The sequence below is a fragment of the Helianthus annuus genome, chromosome 15 (genome assembly GCF_002127325.2).
Source record: "Helianthus annuus cultivar XRQ/B chromosome 15, HanXRQr2.0-SUNRISE, whole genome shotgun sequence".
Classification (NCBI taxonomy): Eukaryota; Viridiplantae; Streptophyta; class Magnoliopsida; order Asterales; family Asteraceae; genus Helianthus; species Helianthus annuus.
This window is the reverse complement of record NC_035447.2, coordinates 51,244,021-51,261,087: the sequence shown is the minus strand read 5'-3', so window position 1 is coordinate 51,261,087 and position 17,067 is coordinate 51,244,021. Positions and strand designations below refer to the sequence as shown.

At 39.2% G+C, this 17,067-nt stretch overlaps 4 protein-coding genes across 4 annotated transcripts in view; 1 reads left to right on the top strand and 3 right to left on the bottom strand.

Annotated features, from left to right (window-relative positions):
* The window catches only part of LOC110913688, a 49,753-nt gene extending 49,158 nt beyond the window's left edge, over positions 1-595 (bottom strand). Inside the window, exon 1 of the mRNA XM_035984320.1 lies at positions 94-595. Within this exon, the coding sequence (XP_035840213.1) occupies positions 94-595 (502 nt within the window). The remainder of the gene's footprint in view (positions 1-93) is intronic.
* Positions 596-2,788: 2,193 nt separating this feature from the next.
* LOC110911609 (mavicyanin) lies at positions 2,789-3,885 on the bottom strand. The gene is made up of 2 exons (XM_022156242.2): positions 3,691-3,885; positions 2,789-3,340 (listed from the first exon to the last, which is right to left on the bottom strand). The coding sequence occupies exons 1-2, from the start codon at positions 3,863-3,865 to the stop codon at positions 2,928-2,930; spliced, it is 588 nt and encodes a 195-aa protein (XP_022011934.1). The 5' UTR covers positions 3,866-3,885; the 3' UTR covers positions 2,789-2,927.
* Positions 3,886-6,569: 2,684 nt separating this feature from the next.
* On the bottom strand, positions 6,570-6,914 carry LOC110913687. Its single transcript, XM_022158511.1, has one exon. The coding sequence runs from the start codon at positions 6,912-6,914 to the stop codon at positions 6,570-6,572; it is 345 nt and encodes a 114-aa protein (XP_022014203.1).
* A 2,337-nt stretch (positions 6,915-9,251) lies between these two features.
* Positions 9,252-16,757, top strand: LOC110913686. The gene is made up of 4 exons (XM_022158510.1): positions 9,252-9,264; positions 9,382-10,119; positions 10,237-10,374; positions 16,693-16,757. Exons 1-4 carry the CDS (start codon positions 9,252-9,254, stop codon positions 16,755-16,757), a joined length of 954 nt encoding a protein of 317 aa, XP_022014202.1.
* Positions 16,758-17,067: the final 310 nt, after the last annotated feature.

The following is a 17,067-nucleotide window of genomic DNA, read 5'->3' as shown; positions in this document are numbered from 1 at the left end:
AAAAATTATAGATAAACATAAGATTCAAAAAAAAAATATTCTAAGCATACTCGTCGTTTAAAAAAAAATAAAAGTAAAGTATAAGAATTATACCGCGACAAAAATGTTCCAAGCTATCTCGTGTTGTTTTCTCCGCCATTTTTAGATACTCGTCGTTGATGTCGGTAGTGTTACCATAAGCAAGGATTCGTAATGCCGGCGTACACTTTTGGATACCGGTAAATCCAAGTGCCCCTCTCGCATCCGGTTTTTGTTTAAAATAATCGTAGTTGGCTTCCAAGTCGTTGACTATGCGTAAAAACAACCGCTTACTCATTCGGAAACGACGCCTAAAAAATTCGTTTGAAAATGTCGGCGCCTCGTCAAAATAGTCTTTCATCAAACGATCGTGTGCCGCGCGTCGGTCTCGTTCAACATAGCCTCTTTTATTTTTTTGTGCTTGGGGCCGACGAGAATGGTTGACATATCGCACCGCTAGTTGACATGCACTCGTAACCGCCTCTTGCTCAAGCTCCTCATCGGTCGAACCATCGCCATCCGCAAAATACTCGTTGTAGTAAAAATTTATCATGGATGAAGAACTAGGAGAATCCATCAAGTTTTTTTAAAAATTGTGGGATTTTTTAGAGAGGTTTTGAGATTGTTTTTGTTGAAAATGGATGAGTTTTGGTTGTTTATATATATATATATATATATATATATATATATATATATATATATATATATATATATATATATATATATATATATATATATATATATATAGGTTTAAAAAAAAATAAATCAAACTAGCCGTTAGGAATATAGCCGTTTGATTGGTTGTTGGTTTGTGGATTAAGCGTTTTAATTTAAACGCCGGGAACAAAATTTTTGTTTTAAAACGCCCCAAAACGCCCCCTGTAATGGGGGGATGGGCGTTATAGAGCGTTTTGGGGCAAAATTTTTTTAAAAAAACGCCCCATTACACACGGTCTAATGCTTTTTGAGATGAAACTATTTCTTATTATTGAACCAGAGCTCCACCACTCATGGAACACCCAAAGAATTATCCTAATTGCAGATTAAAACATATTCTGCAATTAAATTTTTGCATTTTATTCATGATTTTAAGATTTGCGAACAGTCGGAAAGCGGTAAAAGCCAGTCTCAAAGGTGAGTTTTCTGGTTAATTAAATTTTTGCATTTTTTATTTATGATTTCGTAAGAAAAGTATTTAGGTCGGGTTTAGTCAGTTTTTAAAAGAATTTTGGGCCGCAATTGAATCATATTGGAACTAAAAAAACATGTATACGTATGTAAAGAAAACTGAGAAGAAATGCATGTATTACATGAGTGTAACATTGACTATTTGTGCTCATAATTTAGTCATGAAGATAAATAAAGCACCTCAAAGAGAAAACCCACCAACATATATATCAACATTCAAGGGGTGGGGGGTAAGAGACATAAGTGGGGGTTGTAGATGGGGAAAGGTCTATCCTTGGTGTTGCATGTATGGGGATGGTAGGCGCTCACCTTCAACCTCTATTTCAGCCATGGTTAGTTGATTTATTTAAAGTTTAAAACCCTCTTGAGGCTCTTTAGTCTGTTCTCTATATATTATTACTAGCTTGTTTGTGGTTTCGATCAGGTATGTCTCATTTTACTACGTCTGCTTCCAATTTCTTTTACTCGCAATTGGACACTACTTCAGTTAATTCCAGTTTGTTTGTTTTCATATTAATTGCAAGTAGGGAGAACTGTGATTTCTGGCATAACTGTGTATAGAAGAAAGATTGAACAACATGAAGAAAACATAAAGCTGCTCCCATGAATCAAGCTAAGTCTTCATCACAAATGTATGATTGTTTTAGCAGATTCATATGTTATTATATTGTTTTATATGTAAACACTATGCCTTTGGATGTGTTTAACGATTCGGCTATATTTTAATAAAAAGTAAATATTCGGTACCAGTTATTCTTGATAATTCATTTCAGATGCACAAGTCGAGTTTTGAAAAGTGCACATGAGTCCATATCATTTCTTTGTTGATTTTAACTTCGTAATAGTTTGCACTAAACAAAGGTTGAGAGACGCATGGCTTACGTAAAGGATTTGGTTCACATTTTAACGATGGCTCGGCTTGATTTAACATTTCCTTTTAGGATATACCACTCAGGTGGCTCAACCAGTAACCCATGGCGAAAAGAAAAACCATGGTTTCCTGGTAGAACCCTTTCTCGTCCAAGTTGTTTTAGAACCGGAAAAAGTAGCGGTTTTTCGCACAGCTTGCACATAGTGCAAGTCCCACACAGATAACCTTAAAAAAACTTGTAACTAATGGTAAACCGAACCATAACCAACAGAATTTGCACAGCTTGCACATAGTGCAAGTCCCACACGGATTACCTTGAAAAAACTTGTAACTAATGGTAACCCGAACCATAATGAACAAAAGTGCTGAAGGCATCCAAGGCAGCGTTAAAGATTACCATAAATACAGCCCGTAACTAATCATAAACCGTACAAGACATATTGATTTATGTCGGCTGCAAGTATAAGCAGCACTATGTTGAATACATATTGAACCGTAATTACCTATTACAAACATGACTAATCCACTTTAAACACAAGAACTAAATCGTCGCGCAACGCGCGACAGCCAAAACCCCTAGTTATTATAAAAATAAAGTTACTATTTATCGTCCTTGTTAACAATATATATATAATTTGGGTTCTTGAATTCAATTGTTCTGTTGAATTTATCAATTTAATTGAAGTAACTTTTTAATGTGTAGAATTCATATTTGCATTAAAGAAAGGAAATAATTTTATTAGCGAGCCCTGTAAATAAATATGAAACATAGAACTAATTGCAATACAAGAAAAAACACAACATTATGCATCAAAGAAAACACACACAAAATAATAAAAAGATTGTTAATTTACATCATCATAAGGAACCCAATTCCGACCATAGAAACAACACTCATCTTTACTATTGTCGCTGATGATGGCTTTGGAGGTTCATCGCCGCTAGATGCTGGAGGTGATTTGGTGGAAACGGGTGGTGTTGGTGAATCAGATGATGGAGGAGTGGTGGTTGTTGGTGAATCAGATGATGGAGGAGTGGTGGTTGTTGGTGGTCCGGAACTTGCGGCTACTGTCTTAATCTCAACTTTCATTCCTTGATCACAGTGGCCAGGAGTGCCACATATGAAATACCGGCTTCCAGCATCCTTAAGTGCAATGGTAGTTGGGCTAGCAGTGTTACTCGTAACAGGATTAGCTATCGAGCAAGAATCGTAATCATCCTTGGACACCTCTAATACATCGTGGTTCGATGTATACGTGAAAACTGCAAACAAATACGTAAAAAAATGTTTTAGAGGGTGTTTGAAGGATCATTTTGAAGATCACGAGATAATGCTTGGAACACAGCTAAAAGCAGTGGCAGAACCAGAACATATTGGTCAGGGCCATCATATACATATATAATATATTCTCTACCAACTATTGTAAAGGACAAACTTATGTGTTCTCATAAGAAAAAGGGTAATCTGACAAATTTCTGTAAGGGGTCTTAGATTTCATGAAAACAATATGACAAATTTGCATGACGGATCAACACACACTCTTGACCCCCGGGTTTAGTCCGGGAGTAAAAGTGTAACTATCAATTCGGGGAAAATAAAATAAATAAGTTACCTAAGTTATCGCCTACTGTAAATGTTTCTGATGAAGCCCATGTCTTGAGGTCAGTTACCTGGTCCCACGACCCTCCAGTTCCCCCTACTGCGTGATCTGCGCCTAAAGCCAATTCAAAGAGCATCGTTGTAGCAACGATGCTTAGTAGAATTGCCTTCATCATTGCATGAGCCATCGATGTGTTCTATAGGTCGAATGTTGAGTTTTGGGTTGATGTAAACCTACGTATTTATATACACGAAGTTATATTAGTTTATATGTTCAATTATTGCATGAACATGGATTGATTCCAAAGTTGTGATCACCATATTGAGTTTGGTAGATGGTTTGAGCTGACTTTTATAACTCACCATATACAAAATACTAAAATAGTTGTGTTCTATTTATATGTTAGTTTTAAAAATAAATTTAATATATTTAATAATTACATATATGACTTAAAACATTTTCTTCATCTCTATTTCTCTCTTTGATTTTATCGCATTTTTCAGTTTCATCTCTTTCGATCGGGGTACTTAATTTCATTGACGTATAGACCCATCAGTAATCCATTGGTAATTAATCGATGAAATTGTGGGAAAACCGGAAATGATAAAGAGTTCACCGACAAATCTTGTCGATGGACTACCAATGAATGCTTCACCAACGAACCACGGACAACTTATTTGATGGATCACTAACATATATTTACCGGCAACCACTGAAGGTATTATTTAACGTTTTGATGTCCGGACCATATTTACATACTATAATCGATACATTATACATTTTACATTTTAGAATGCAAATTTGAAAACCCATTCAAAAGCATGTATAGGAGATGATGAAAGTGTATGTATGATCTGTTTGACGTGCCTCCAATTATGATTGTAGTAGTTGGCCGTTGATTTATTGGTTGTAGATTTTAATATTTAAATCATATAACAACCTAGACCTAAATATATATATAATACCTTTTATTGCGAGCAATTAAATATTTTTTTTATTTTTCTAACATCAAATTTTTACTCTTAAATACCACCGCCTCATATTGTATTTGCTATCAATTTAAACTCACAAAGTCGCACCACATTTGTGAGGACAAAGACTATGCTACTAGACCACAAAAACCAATAAAAATAGATGTTTTTAACAAACAAGAAGAGGATGATTGAAGAAACACGGAACTAATTTTGGGTTAATTAGTTTGGTTTATTTTTCTACCATAAGGGTTAATCTTCTTTGATTTCTTGAGCTCCTTAATGACTGATTATCCTGCAAAACAAAACACCGTTAGCTCGTTAAGAGGGGAATGTGGGGGTTTCCCTCTTAACCAGGCTCCGGCGTGAGAATAAGTAACTATCTCGAGGAGATTAAAGTGAGTAATGAGTGAGAGTGGAGGGAATAAAATGAATTAACCTGTGAATGAAGTGTTCTATTTATAGCTGGGGTGGTGTAGAGGATGTGGGCTGATGGGCCTTGGGCCGGAAGACGACAGTAGAACGGATATGCCTTTTGTCTCACTGGTGTCGACCGTTAGTGTGTTCTGGACACCTCTCGGTGTTGGCGCACCATAAGTGGAGCCACGTGTCGCTGTTGTCGGTCTCTGTCATCAGCCAGTTAGTGGCGATCGTGGGGCAGGTGTCTCTACCCCGTGATTGATGCCACGTTGGCGTCCTTGAGTACCTTTTGTCTCCTGCATGTCAGATGATCGTGGAACACGATTGAGCAGAGCCTGGAGGATATGGATTGGCTATTTTCATCTGACACTTGTACCTTTTGTACTCTAAGATGTCTTTACGCCGCGTCCTTGCGCGGCTCATGTTTCACATGGAACTGGCCTGCGCAAGGTATGGGCGCTTGGAGGCTCCACTTCTAGATGCTAAGTTGTTAGTTTGTCTCGTTTGGACCGCGCGCGATGGTAGCGAGTGCTTCTCAGCCGCGCGGGATTGAGATCGGAATTGATTAAGGAGTATGGTCTGTCACGCGGACCTGGAGGAAGGCTTGCGGGGTTTTGGGGACCATACCCCTTCAAGTCCCCCCAGTCCAGTGCTGCACCATGCGCAAAGTAAATGGTTGGAGCTCTGGACTTAGAAAAAAGAAGTTAAATGCTCGGATGGTGTTTGCTTGACCCTGGTTGATGGCGCGCGTGTAATTGCTTGGATTACTACGGCGCGGCTAGCAGGGCTGATCTTTTGACACATTGCCTTTGGTTTTGAAATGCGCTGGGTTTGTTTGACGAATTGTAATTGTTTCGCTTTTTCGCCGTTTGAATATGATTTTTACGTTTTGCTTTCCAGTTTTCGAGTTACAATTATTGCACTGTTGCTAGAAACTTTGGTTAAGTTAGCGCGAATAAACGTAAGTGTGGCTCTTGTGTTAATATAATTGTTCGGTCTCGCGCTATGTTCGCTATCCTTGGAGGTGTAACTCTATAGCTCGTAATTTACTGAAGTGTTTTCGTGCTAATCAAAAGTTTAACATGCATTTGTAACGTAGAAGTCATCATGCTAAAAGAACTTCCATTCATTCAAGAGACAGGCGCTTAGGCCGTCATACATTGCAAACTCATAGGGTGTTTAGCTAACAGAGAAATTAGAAAAGGCTCGCGGCCAAAGTAAAGGCGCAGGGCCAAGGGTAGCTACATATAGCACTTGCGCAGTTGTTGCGCATTCCATGTGCGTGGGATGATGTGTCCATCCAGAGTGCGCAACTTGTATGCCCCTTTGCCTAGCACTTGGTGTACTAAGTATGGGCCTTCCCATTTGGGTGCTAGTTTCCCTGAGCGTTCGGCGTTTGAAGCTTCATTGTCTCTGAAGACATACTCTCCTGGAGTGAAGGTACAAATGCGGACTCTCGCATTATAATACCTTTCCAGCTGTGTTTTGTACTTTGCTTCTTTAATCTGAGCAATTTTTGCGCCTCTCTTCTAATAAATCGAGGTCGAGACGACGCTCCGCTTCATTATCAACCGTGTTGACCGCCGTCAAGCGCGGTGAGGGGAGTCCCACTTCAGCTGGGATGACTGCCTCTGAGCCGTATACCAGGCTAAAAGGAGTTTCGCCAGTGCTCGTCTTCGGCATGGTTCGGTGCGCCCATAGGATGCTTGGTAGCTCATCGACCCATCCCCTTCTCCTTGTGCCTAGACGGGCTTTTATTCCGTCAACGATACTTTTGTTGACACTTACTACCTGAGCGTTGGCTTGAGGATGCGCCACGGAGGAGAAAGTGTGCTCTATCTTCATTTCCTTCAGCCACTTTTGTAACACCCCGAAAATATAAACCTTTATATTAGAATTATAAAGTATAAATAAACAAGAATTAACCAACTAGGAATTTTAACCTAGTTAATTACAAGTCTTGAGATAACTTACACTAAGGTTAAAAACACTAAAACTTAAAGCTAGATGATAAGTGGAGGGACTAAACTAGTCAAATCTGAAAGTTAAATGCTGAAATAGAAAACAAAACACACAAACCACACACTGGTGGGTGTGTCGATCGAACAGAAGGAGGGCGACCAGGGGTTTATTCCAAACCCTAAAATTTTCATAAAATTCACAAATTGAAGCCGCAAATCTGCTCCAAATCAAGTTCTAAACACAAATTAATGATCACCTCGTTGTAGGGATCAAAAGGTATGTAAAATTTTGGTATTTTGATCCATCATGAATTCTAGGTTAATTGTGAAAAACTAAAATTGAGCCTAAATATGTCATGCATGAATGAATCTTGAAGTAATATGATGTCTAGAGTTAAACCCTAGGTGATTTCTTGTGAAAACCTTGCATCATGTTTGTAAGGTTTGGGGTTTCCAAAGTAGGGGATTAATGAGCTTGAAGAAACTTTATAAATACTAGAATTATGACTCTTGTTCTAGCGCAATCTGAATTGGTGAAGTAATTTCAGAAATATTGATGTTAAGACATGTGTAGAATTGTTTAATTGAAGTTAATTTAGATGCTAATTTCAAGTCATGAACTTGGTTTGGCTTATATAAAAATTTGACCCGCTAGGTGTTTGATAAAATGCCTAAGTAGAGATTAAAATGTTAAAAACTGGATGAAAACGCAGATTTGATTATTTTGGTAATGATGCGTTAATGATCATAAAAGAGTTCTAAATCAATTGTGAATTGAACTCTCTAGGCAAGGAGTCCGGATCATCAAGCGGACAAGCCGGGGGAAATACGCGTGGGAAGGGTGTGCCCTAAAGGTACGAAATTTACCGTTTCATTACATTAAGATTATTTATTAGTTTTATGTCGTCATTTTGAAACATGGTAAACAAGATAGACCAATATGTCACGAAAGTGACTTTGTGTCTTAAACAAGTAAAAACGGGTCAAAACAAGTGATAGAAATGGAATCTTAGAATGTCTTGAATGGTGCCTAAATTCCGGCATCCAAACGGGTCAAAACAAGTTTAAGAATAAACTTGATGTGGGTTACCATTACTTGATGAATGATTATAACCCAAGCGTAAGCCGTGTAGCGGACACGCTAAACTAGTTGAGAAACTTAACTCCTAATGCATGAGTTAAAGTTCGGAATTGTAAGCATGTCAAGTAGTGTAAAAAGGTAAGCTCGAAACCTTGGAAATAAGCATGTAGATTATTGCGTAAGCGATCCCTCAAGAGGGAAGCGAAACATGATAGTGGGTAAAGTTCGAATATGAGTAATTAGCCTCAGTCATGTGTTAAACGGGTTCAAAAATTAAATTACAGCGATGTAAGAAAAGAATCGGCAAAACTGCAAAAACAAGAAAGAATGTACAGCAGCTACCGTAAATTACGGTGGCTACCGTAATTTACGGTAGCAAGTAAAATGTTACGGTGGTTTTCTACTGAGTTACGGTAGACCACAGTTGCCCAGGGGCCACCGTAACTTACGGTGGCTACCGTAAGTTACGGTAGCGCCCAGTTACAAAAGCTGATTTTTTTTTATTTTTTTTTGGTTACTTGAAATTGTTTTTGAACATAGTTTCGATTATGTTAATTTCCAAGGATGTTAATACTAACATTTATCTAAAATTTTAGTTTCTAGGTAATCCAAGTATGGGGGATGATGATCAAGCAAAAAGCAATCGAACCGAACACACAAACCAACGCTTCCGCACTTGATATGTTTTGTTTTAAGGATATGTAAACACTTTAGTTGTGTCATGGATATTGTTTAGTAGGATCATAACGTGAATGTTATGTTTAGGTATGGTCTTTAAATCATCAAGGTTTTTGTAAACTCTAAATTTTGGTACTAAATGCAAGGTTTTATATCATTAATCTAGTATTTTAAGCTGGGTCTTACAAGTTGCTTATCAGAGCTCAAGGTTGTCAATAAGTGTTCGGTTCAAGCTTGATCAAGCATCCGGTAAGAGTAAATCGTTTAAGTAAATTTAGAGAATATAGAAATAAATAATGAACAAATAGGCATGAAAAAGAGTGAGTAAGCTCACTCAAACACAAGAAATGCATGAAACAAGAATGATTGAATCAAGTTATGAACTTAATTGAATCAAAACAAGTAAAGCATGTGTTATAAATGGAATGTTTAACAATCTATGTAAACATTTCAGTAATAAAGATGACGGATGGAGGTAAAGATGATGCGGTGCCAAGAGTCACCGAACAAATGAGGGAACTGATTGCCGAAGAGGTTGGAAAGGCGATCGAAAACAGTTTGTCGGGCTTTATTGATAAAATTCAAAACACAGTTTTATCAATATTAGACGAGAGAATCAAGAAATTGGAAGTTGATTCAAATTTAGCAAAGGAAAAGCCCGGAGGACGAAAGCCTTGTTCATACAAGGAATTCATGGCATGTAAACCACCAATATATAATGGAGAGGTTGATCCAATAGTGTGCCAACGATGGCTAAGCGATATTGAAGGGGTATTTGAGAGGACCCATTGTGATGAAGATGACTACGTAGCCTATGGTACGAGTCAACTAAGGAGTCAAGCGAAAGAGTGGTGGGATAACAAAAAGAGAGAGATTGGTAGTGAAGCTGCTAAGGTCATGACATGGGAAGAGTTTAAGACGCCATTTCTTAAACATCATAGTCCCAAGGCGGTTGTGAATAAAATCAAAGAAGAGTTCATGCAACTTAGACACAAGGGTGAAACCATAGACAAAATTACGACAATGTTTATGGACAAAATGAAGTTCTGCAGTGAACTGGTGACAAACAAAGAACAAAAGATATACTACTACCATAACATGTTGAGTGCAGAATATAGGGAGTTTATAACCCCTTCAAAATACGAAACCCTTACCGAGATCATTAATGTTGCTCGGGAAAGGGAGATCGAACTGAAAAAGAGCATTGAACGGGGTGAACGGAAAGCACAAGATGTAAATCCAAGCCCTACCAAGAAAGCACGAACAAATGAAATAGCGAAGAAATCGGATACAAAAAGTGGGTCGCTAAGTTGCAAAATTTGCGGGAAGGGTCATAAAGGCGAATGTCGCTTCAAGGATAAGCCTTGTCCCATATGCCGAAAAACGGGACATATGGCTATATCATGCCCGGAGAAGGTGACTGTTTGTTACAATTGTTACCGACCAGGTCACAAAAGATCGGAATGTCCGGAACTGGTTGGAAAGAAAGATGGGCAAGACTTGAAAGGTGAAGCCCCGAAAGCAAAAGCAAGATCTTTCCAATTGACCGCTGCTGAAGCAAAAGTCGAACCTGAAGTGGTCTCAGGTATATTTACTGTAAACTCGATTCCCGCACGTGTGTTATTCGATACGGGTGCGAATAAATCCTTTATTTCATATGGATTTATTCGGCATCCTTCATTTGTTCTAACAAAATTGCCTATGCCTTTAGAAGTAGAGATAGGTAACAACAAGAGCTTTATTGTTTGTGATGTATGTGAAAACTGTAAACTGAACATTGATGACGAAGAATACACGATAGATTTGATCCCGATGTCGATGGGGGAATTCCAAGTCATTGTGGGGATGGATTGGTTGTCCCGATTCCACGCAAAAGTAGTTTGTTTCCGGAAGGAAATAAAACTAACGTCTCCTAGCGGAAAGCACGTTACGATATACTGTGAAAAAGGGGGTAACCCGGTGGTGTGCTCGATACTAGAAGCCCACAAACTTATGAAGCACAGATGCAAGGGCTTCATGGTATACGCAAGCGAATCGGAGAAAGAGTCCCTCAAAATTGGAGACGTGCCGGTGGTACGGGATTATGAAGATGTGTTCCCGGAAGAATTACCGGGAATACCACCAGAACGGGAAGTGGAGTTCGGGATCGAATTGATTCCGAGCGCCAAACCCGTGGCGAAGGCGCCATATCGACTCGCGCCGTCAGAACTACAAGAATTGATGTCTCAAATCCAAGAATTGCTTGACAAAGGGTTTATCCGACCGAGTGTGTCCCCGTGGGGCGCACCAGTCCTATTTGTGAAAAAGAAGGATAATAGTATGCGTATGTGTATCGATTACCGAGAGTTAAACAAACTCACGGTGAAGAATCGATACCACTCCCAAGAATTGACGAATTGTTTGACCAGCTACAGGGGGCAAGTTGGTTCTCTAAGATTGATCTCAGATCTGGTTATCACCAATTGAAAGTCAAAGAGGAGGACGTACCGAAGACGGCCTTTCGTACACGGTACGGGCATTATGAGTTCGTTGTAATGCCCTTTGGGTTGACTAATGCACCCGCGGCTTTCATGGACCTCATGAACCGGGTTTGCAAACCTATGCTGGATAAGTCGGTAATTGTATTTATCGATGACATTTTAGTGTATTCGAAGAATGAAGCTGAGCATGTACATCATTTGCAAGAAGTGTTAGAGACACTCAGACGGGAAAGGCTATATGCAAAATTCTCAAAGTGCGCCTTCTGGTTACGTGAGGTGCAGTTTCTTGGGCATATCATTAGTGCCAATGGAGTACTAGTGGATTCGTCAAAAGTAGAAGTTGTGTCAAAATGGAACCCTCCAAGAAATCCCTCAGAAATCAGAAGCTTTTTAGGGCTCGCGGGATATTATCGGAGATTCATACAAGATTTCTCCAGAATTGCTTTACCATTGACCAAATTAACTCGCAAGGAGGAGAAGTTTGTATGGGGCATCGAGCAAGAGGAAGCCTTCCAAACGCTCAAAGAAAAGTTGACTCACGCTCCGGTGTTAACACTACCGGAAGGGGTTGACGACATGGTGGTTTACTCGGATGCGTCGCATTCGGGGCTCGGATGTGTTTTAATGCAACGAGGCAAGGTCAGCGCCTATGCCTCGAGGCAATTGAAGATTCATGAAAAGAAATACCCAACTCACGACTTGGAACTGGCGGCAGTAGTGTTTGCTTTAAAAATGTGGAGACATTACTTATATGGGGTAAAATGTACAATCTTTACCGACCATAAAAGTTTGAAATATTTCTTCGATCAGAAGGAATTAAACATGAGACAAAGGCGGTGGTTAGAAACGGTCAAGGATTTCGATTGTGATATACACTACCATCCCGGGAAAGCCAATGTAGTGGCTGATGCGTTGAGTAGAAAGGCAGATTATACCTTAATACGGGTACAATCGTTGCAGCTCATTGTGACTTCGGGCTTGCTAGAACAAATCCGAGGAGCACAAGATGAAGCGGTAAAGACGGAAAACTGGAGAAAGGAAAGGATTGTTGGCCAAGTTAAAGATCTCGAGGTAGGCAGTCACGGTTTGAAGACACGTTTCAATAGAATTTGGATTCCTAACACATGTGGAGTTAAAAAGCTTCTACTTGATGAAGCTCACAAGTCTCGTTATTCCATTCATCTGGGAGAGACCAAGATGTATAACGACTTAAAATAAAACTATTGGTGGCCCGGAATGAAAAGAGATGTCGTGAAATACGTGGAAAAATGTTTGACATGTCTACAAGTCAAGGCGGAGCACCAAAAGCCATACAGTAAACTCCAACCGTTAGAAATCCCGGTTTGTAAATGGGAACAAATTACAATGGACCTATTGACCAAACTGCCCAAAACGAGCCATGGTTTTGATGCTATATGGGTAGATGTGGATAGATTGACTAAAAGTGCTCACTTCATCCCGATTCGTGAGACTTGTACATCTGAAAAGATGTCAGAGGTATATACAAATGAAATCGTGGCACGCCACGGAGTACCGATATCCATTGTGTCTGACAGAGATACCCAGTTTACTTCGGACTTTTGGCAGGAATTCCAAGAGCAAATGGGAACTAAGCTATTCCTTAGCACTGCTTACCATCCTCAAACAGATGGGCAAAGTGAAAGAACAATACAAACGTTAGAAGACATGTTGCGTGCTTGCATTATCGACTTCGGGGTTAGTTGGGATGTCCATCTACCCTTAGTCGAATTTTCATATAACAACAACTATCACGCGATGTAACACCCCTAAAATACCACCTGCGGAAACTCCGCGAGACGTGTTACACATCAGAGTCTGAGCCACCAATCACATTGAACCAATGATAAATATTTAAATAAAACATGTCATTAATTGCCAAGATTAAATGTCAACCATAATATCAATTCCCAAAGAGTTATATAGCGGAAGCATGTGATAAATTGTTTAGCAATTGTTTCATAATAATACTCAAAACCAATGTATCTAATATAAGTAGTCCAATAGCTTCGATCCATGACCACTCCAGCACTCCCAGATAGCAAGTCCAAGTCACAAATCCTAACGACCTGCAAGCATGCAGACAAGTGTGTCAGACGACGCTGGTGAGTTCAAAGTTTAGTTACATGCTTTGTTACCAGATGTATGTTAATGCGATTCAACGTTGCGATACGATGTTGCTCATAACATGCTAGATACCCTAGGGAGTGTGCCCATATGTATCCGGGGAGTGTGCCCCTTAACAACCCCAATGCTCCTAACCAAGCATTGGTAATGATCGATCCCATGTACATTAACCAAGACCCAATTACATTGTTTACCCAAGATCCCCTTTCCAAACGTTTACTAGTTGTCCCAAACCACCGGGACGCATGCTTGAGAAATGCAGTGAACTCACCTTGGTTTGCTCGGTAAGATTAACTACTCGCTCACACTTAATCAGTCAAGTCCTAAAGTAGGCACGTATACATAATCAGTTTATAGTCACGAAGTTGGCACGTAGGTATAATCATAGTGAACATCGCATCAATAAGCACCAAGTATCACATTGCATGTATTCAAGATCATACAAGTATTGGTTTATACTTGACGACAGTTGATTATTCCAGTTAACTTCTACAGAGTCTAACTAGGTTACTGTGTAAGTTACCCAATTCGGCGAAACACAACATTGGCGAATCACAGGTTTGGCGAAACACACTCTGTTTCGTCAAACATCCTTTGGCGAAACACATTCTGTTTCGTCAAACATCCTTTGGCGAAACACATTTTCTAATTCGGCGATGATCCTTGGCGAAACACAAATCCTGTTTCGCCGATTACTCTTGGCGAAACACAATCTTCTTTCGTCAAGAATTCCATCTCGTCAAACATTCAAATTCGTCAAGGCAGCAGTTACGTCAACATGTCAGTTACGTCAAACATTATCATCAGTTACAGAATTATCACAGAACCCTAATCTCAACAACAGCCGTTACACCCTAACAATGAACAACCAGTTATCATACGAAAACAGGAACCAATGCTCATCACGTATACAACCTGAAGTTTATGCACAACAGTTTCAACACATCCCTAAAACGTACATCATCAACCACATGCTCACTTGTTTTGCAAAGATCGGTTGGTTATTATCACAAGTATCATACGAAGATAATTAATCAGATCCTATTCTAGCAATCGCTAGCATGTACAATTGTTGCAAGATTCATGAAACCCTAGTCTTCATCATATGATCACGACCACTAGAACTCAATCAAAAACAAATGACAAATCATATATTTTCACAGCCGTTTCATAATTCAGACATACACACACAAGTATCGATCAATCAAACAATCATGAAACCGATATGACAAACACGCACTAACCGAGATATTAGCAAAGATGAGTCGGATCGTTCGAGGGGCTAGGGAAACGCAGCTGCCGTCACACACAAGAGAGTTCTAGGGTTTTCTGTTTTGCTAAAAATGTGACAACTGATCGGTTCCGTATAACTTATACGTGTATATGTGTTCTGGGCCCTTAATGGGCTTGGCGAATCAACGGGCCGGCGAATCACATTTGATTCGTCGAGATAGGATTGACGAAACAGGTCTCCTGTTTCGTCGAGCTATGTCTTGGCGAATCACTCTCTTGTTTCGTCGGGTTGTTCAAGTGTTACCAGTTTAAGTTTAACAACCGACTTCAAGTTATACAATCAAACACATACTCATGCAATCACAAACCCTTTCATTTATCACAATGTGTACATTACAAGTCAATCAAGTCAAACACTTAAACAGTCAAAGTCAACGTGCATTCAATGCGAAGGTGAAAGTCGAAAACTCGAGTTGTCACACGCGAGCATTAGAATGGCCCCGTATGAAATGTTATATGGAAGAAAGTGCCGAACCCCGGTATGTTGGGGAGAAGTGGGTCCACGTGGACTAGCATCTACCGATATAATCCGAACTACGAATGAGAAAATCGACTTGGTCCGAACTCACTTAAAAACAACTCAGGACTGACAAAAGTCGTACGCGGATAAACGAAGAAGGCCAATTGAATTTCAAGTAGGCGATAAGGTAATGTTGAAGGTATCGCCGTGGAAAGGGATAATCCGATTCAGAAAAAGGGGAAAATTGAGCCCAAGATTTATTGGGCCATTCAGAATCACCGAGCGGGTTGGTAAGGTAGCATATCATCTCGAACTGCCTGAGGAATTGAGTGGAATACATAGCACATTCCACGTGTCACATCTCCGAAAATGTTTAGCAGACGAAACTGCCCATGTCCACTACGATGATATCGAGGTGGATAACAGTCTCAACTATGCAGTAAAGCCAATTGCAATTTTAGATCGTAAGCGAAGAGTTTGAGAAACAAAGAGATCAATCAAGTAAAGGTTAAATGGGAATACCGGAAGGGTGCGGATACCACATGGGAATCCGAAGAAGAAATGCAACGGCTCTACCCTACTTTATTTGGTACGTAATTCAGTTTCGGGGACGAAACCCTTTTAAGGGGGGTGGACTTGTAACACCCCGAAAATATAAACCTTTATATTAGAATTATAAAGTATAAATAAACAAGAATTAACCAGCTAGGAATTTTAACCTAGTTAATTACAAGTCTTGAGATAACTTACACTAAGGTTAAAACACTAAAACTTAAAGCTAGATGATAAGTGGAGGGACTAAACTAGTCAAATCTGAAAGTTAAATGCTGAAATAGAAAACAAAACACACAAACTACACACTGGTGGGTGTGTGTCGATCGAACAGAAGGAGGGCGACCAGGGGTTTATTCCAAACCCTAAAATTTTCATAAAATTCACAAATTGAAGCCGCAAATCTGCTCCAAATCAAGTTCTAAACACAAATTAATGATCACCTCGTTGTAGGGATCAAAAGGTATGTAAAATTTTGGTATTTTGATCCATAATGAATTCTAGGTTAATTGTGAAAAACTGAAATTGAGCCTAAATATGTCATGCATGAATGAATCTTGAAGTAATATGATGTCTAGAGTTAAACCCTAGGTGATTTCTTGTGAAAACCTTGCATCATGTTTGTAAGGTTTGGGGTTTACAAAGTAGGGGATTAATGAGCTTGAAGAAACTTGATAAATACTAGAATTATGACTCTTGTTCTAGCGCAATCTGAATTGGTGAAGTAATTTCAGAAATATTGATGTTAAGACATGTGTAGAATTGTTTAATTGAAATTAATTTAGATGCTAATTTCAAGTCATGAACTTGGTTTGGCTTATATAAAAATTTGACCCGCTAGGTGTTTGATAAAATGCCTAAGTAGAGATTAAAATGTTAAAAATTGGATGAAAACGCAGATTTGATTATTTTGGTAATGATGCGTTAATGATCATAAAAGAGTTCTAAATCAATTGTGAATTGAACTCTCTAGGCAAGGAGTCCGGATCATCAAGCGGACAAGCCGGGGGAAATACGCGTGGGAAGGGTGTGCCCTAAAGGTACGAAATTTACCGTTTCATTACATTAAGATTATTTATTAGTTTTATGTCGTCATTTTGAAACATGGTAAACAAGATAGACCAATATGTCACGAAAGTGACTTTGTGTCTTAAACAAGTAAAAACGGGTCAAAACAAGTGATAGAAATGGATTCTTAGAATGTCTTGAATGGTGCCTAAATTCTGGCATCCAAACGGGTCAAAACAAGTTTAAGAATAAACTTGATATGGGTCACCATTACTTGATGAATGATTATAACCCAAGTATTCAACGGCCACGATTATGAACTTTACGGCTCCAGGAGCGT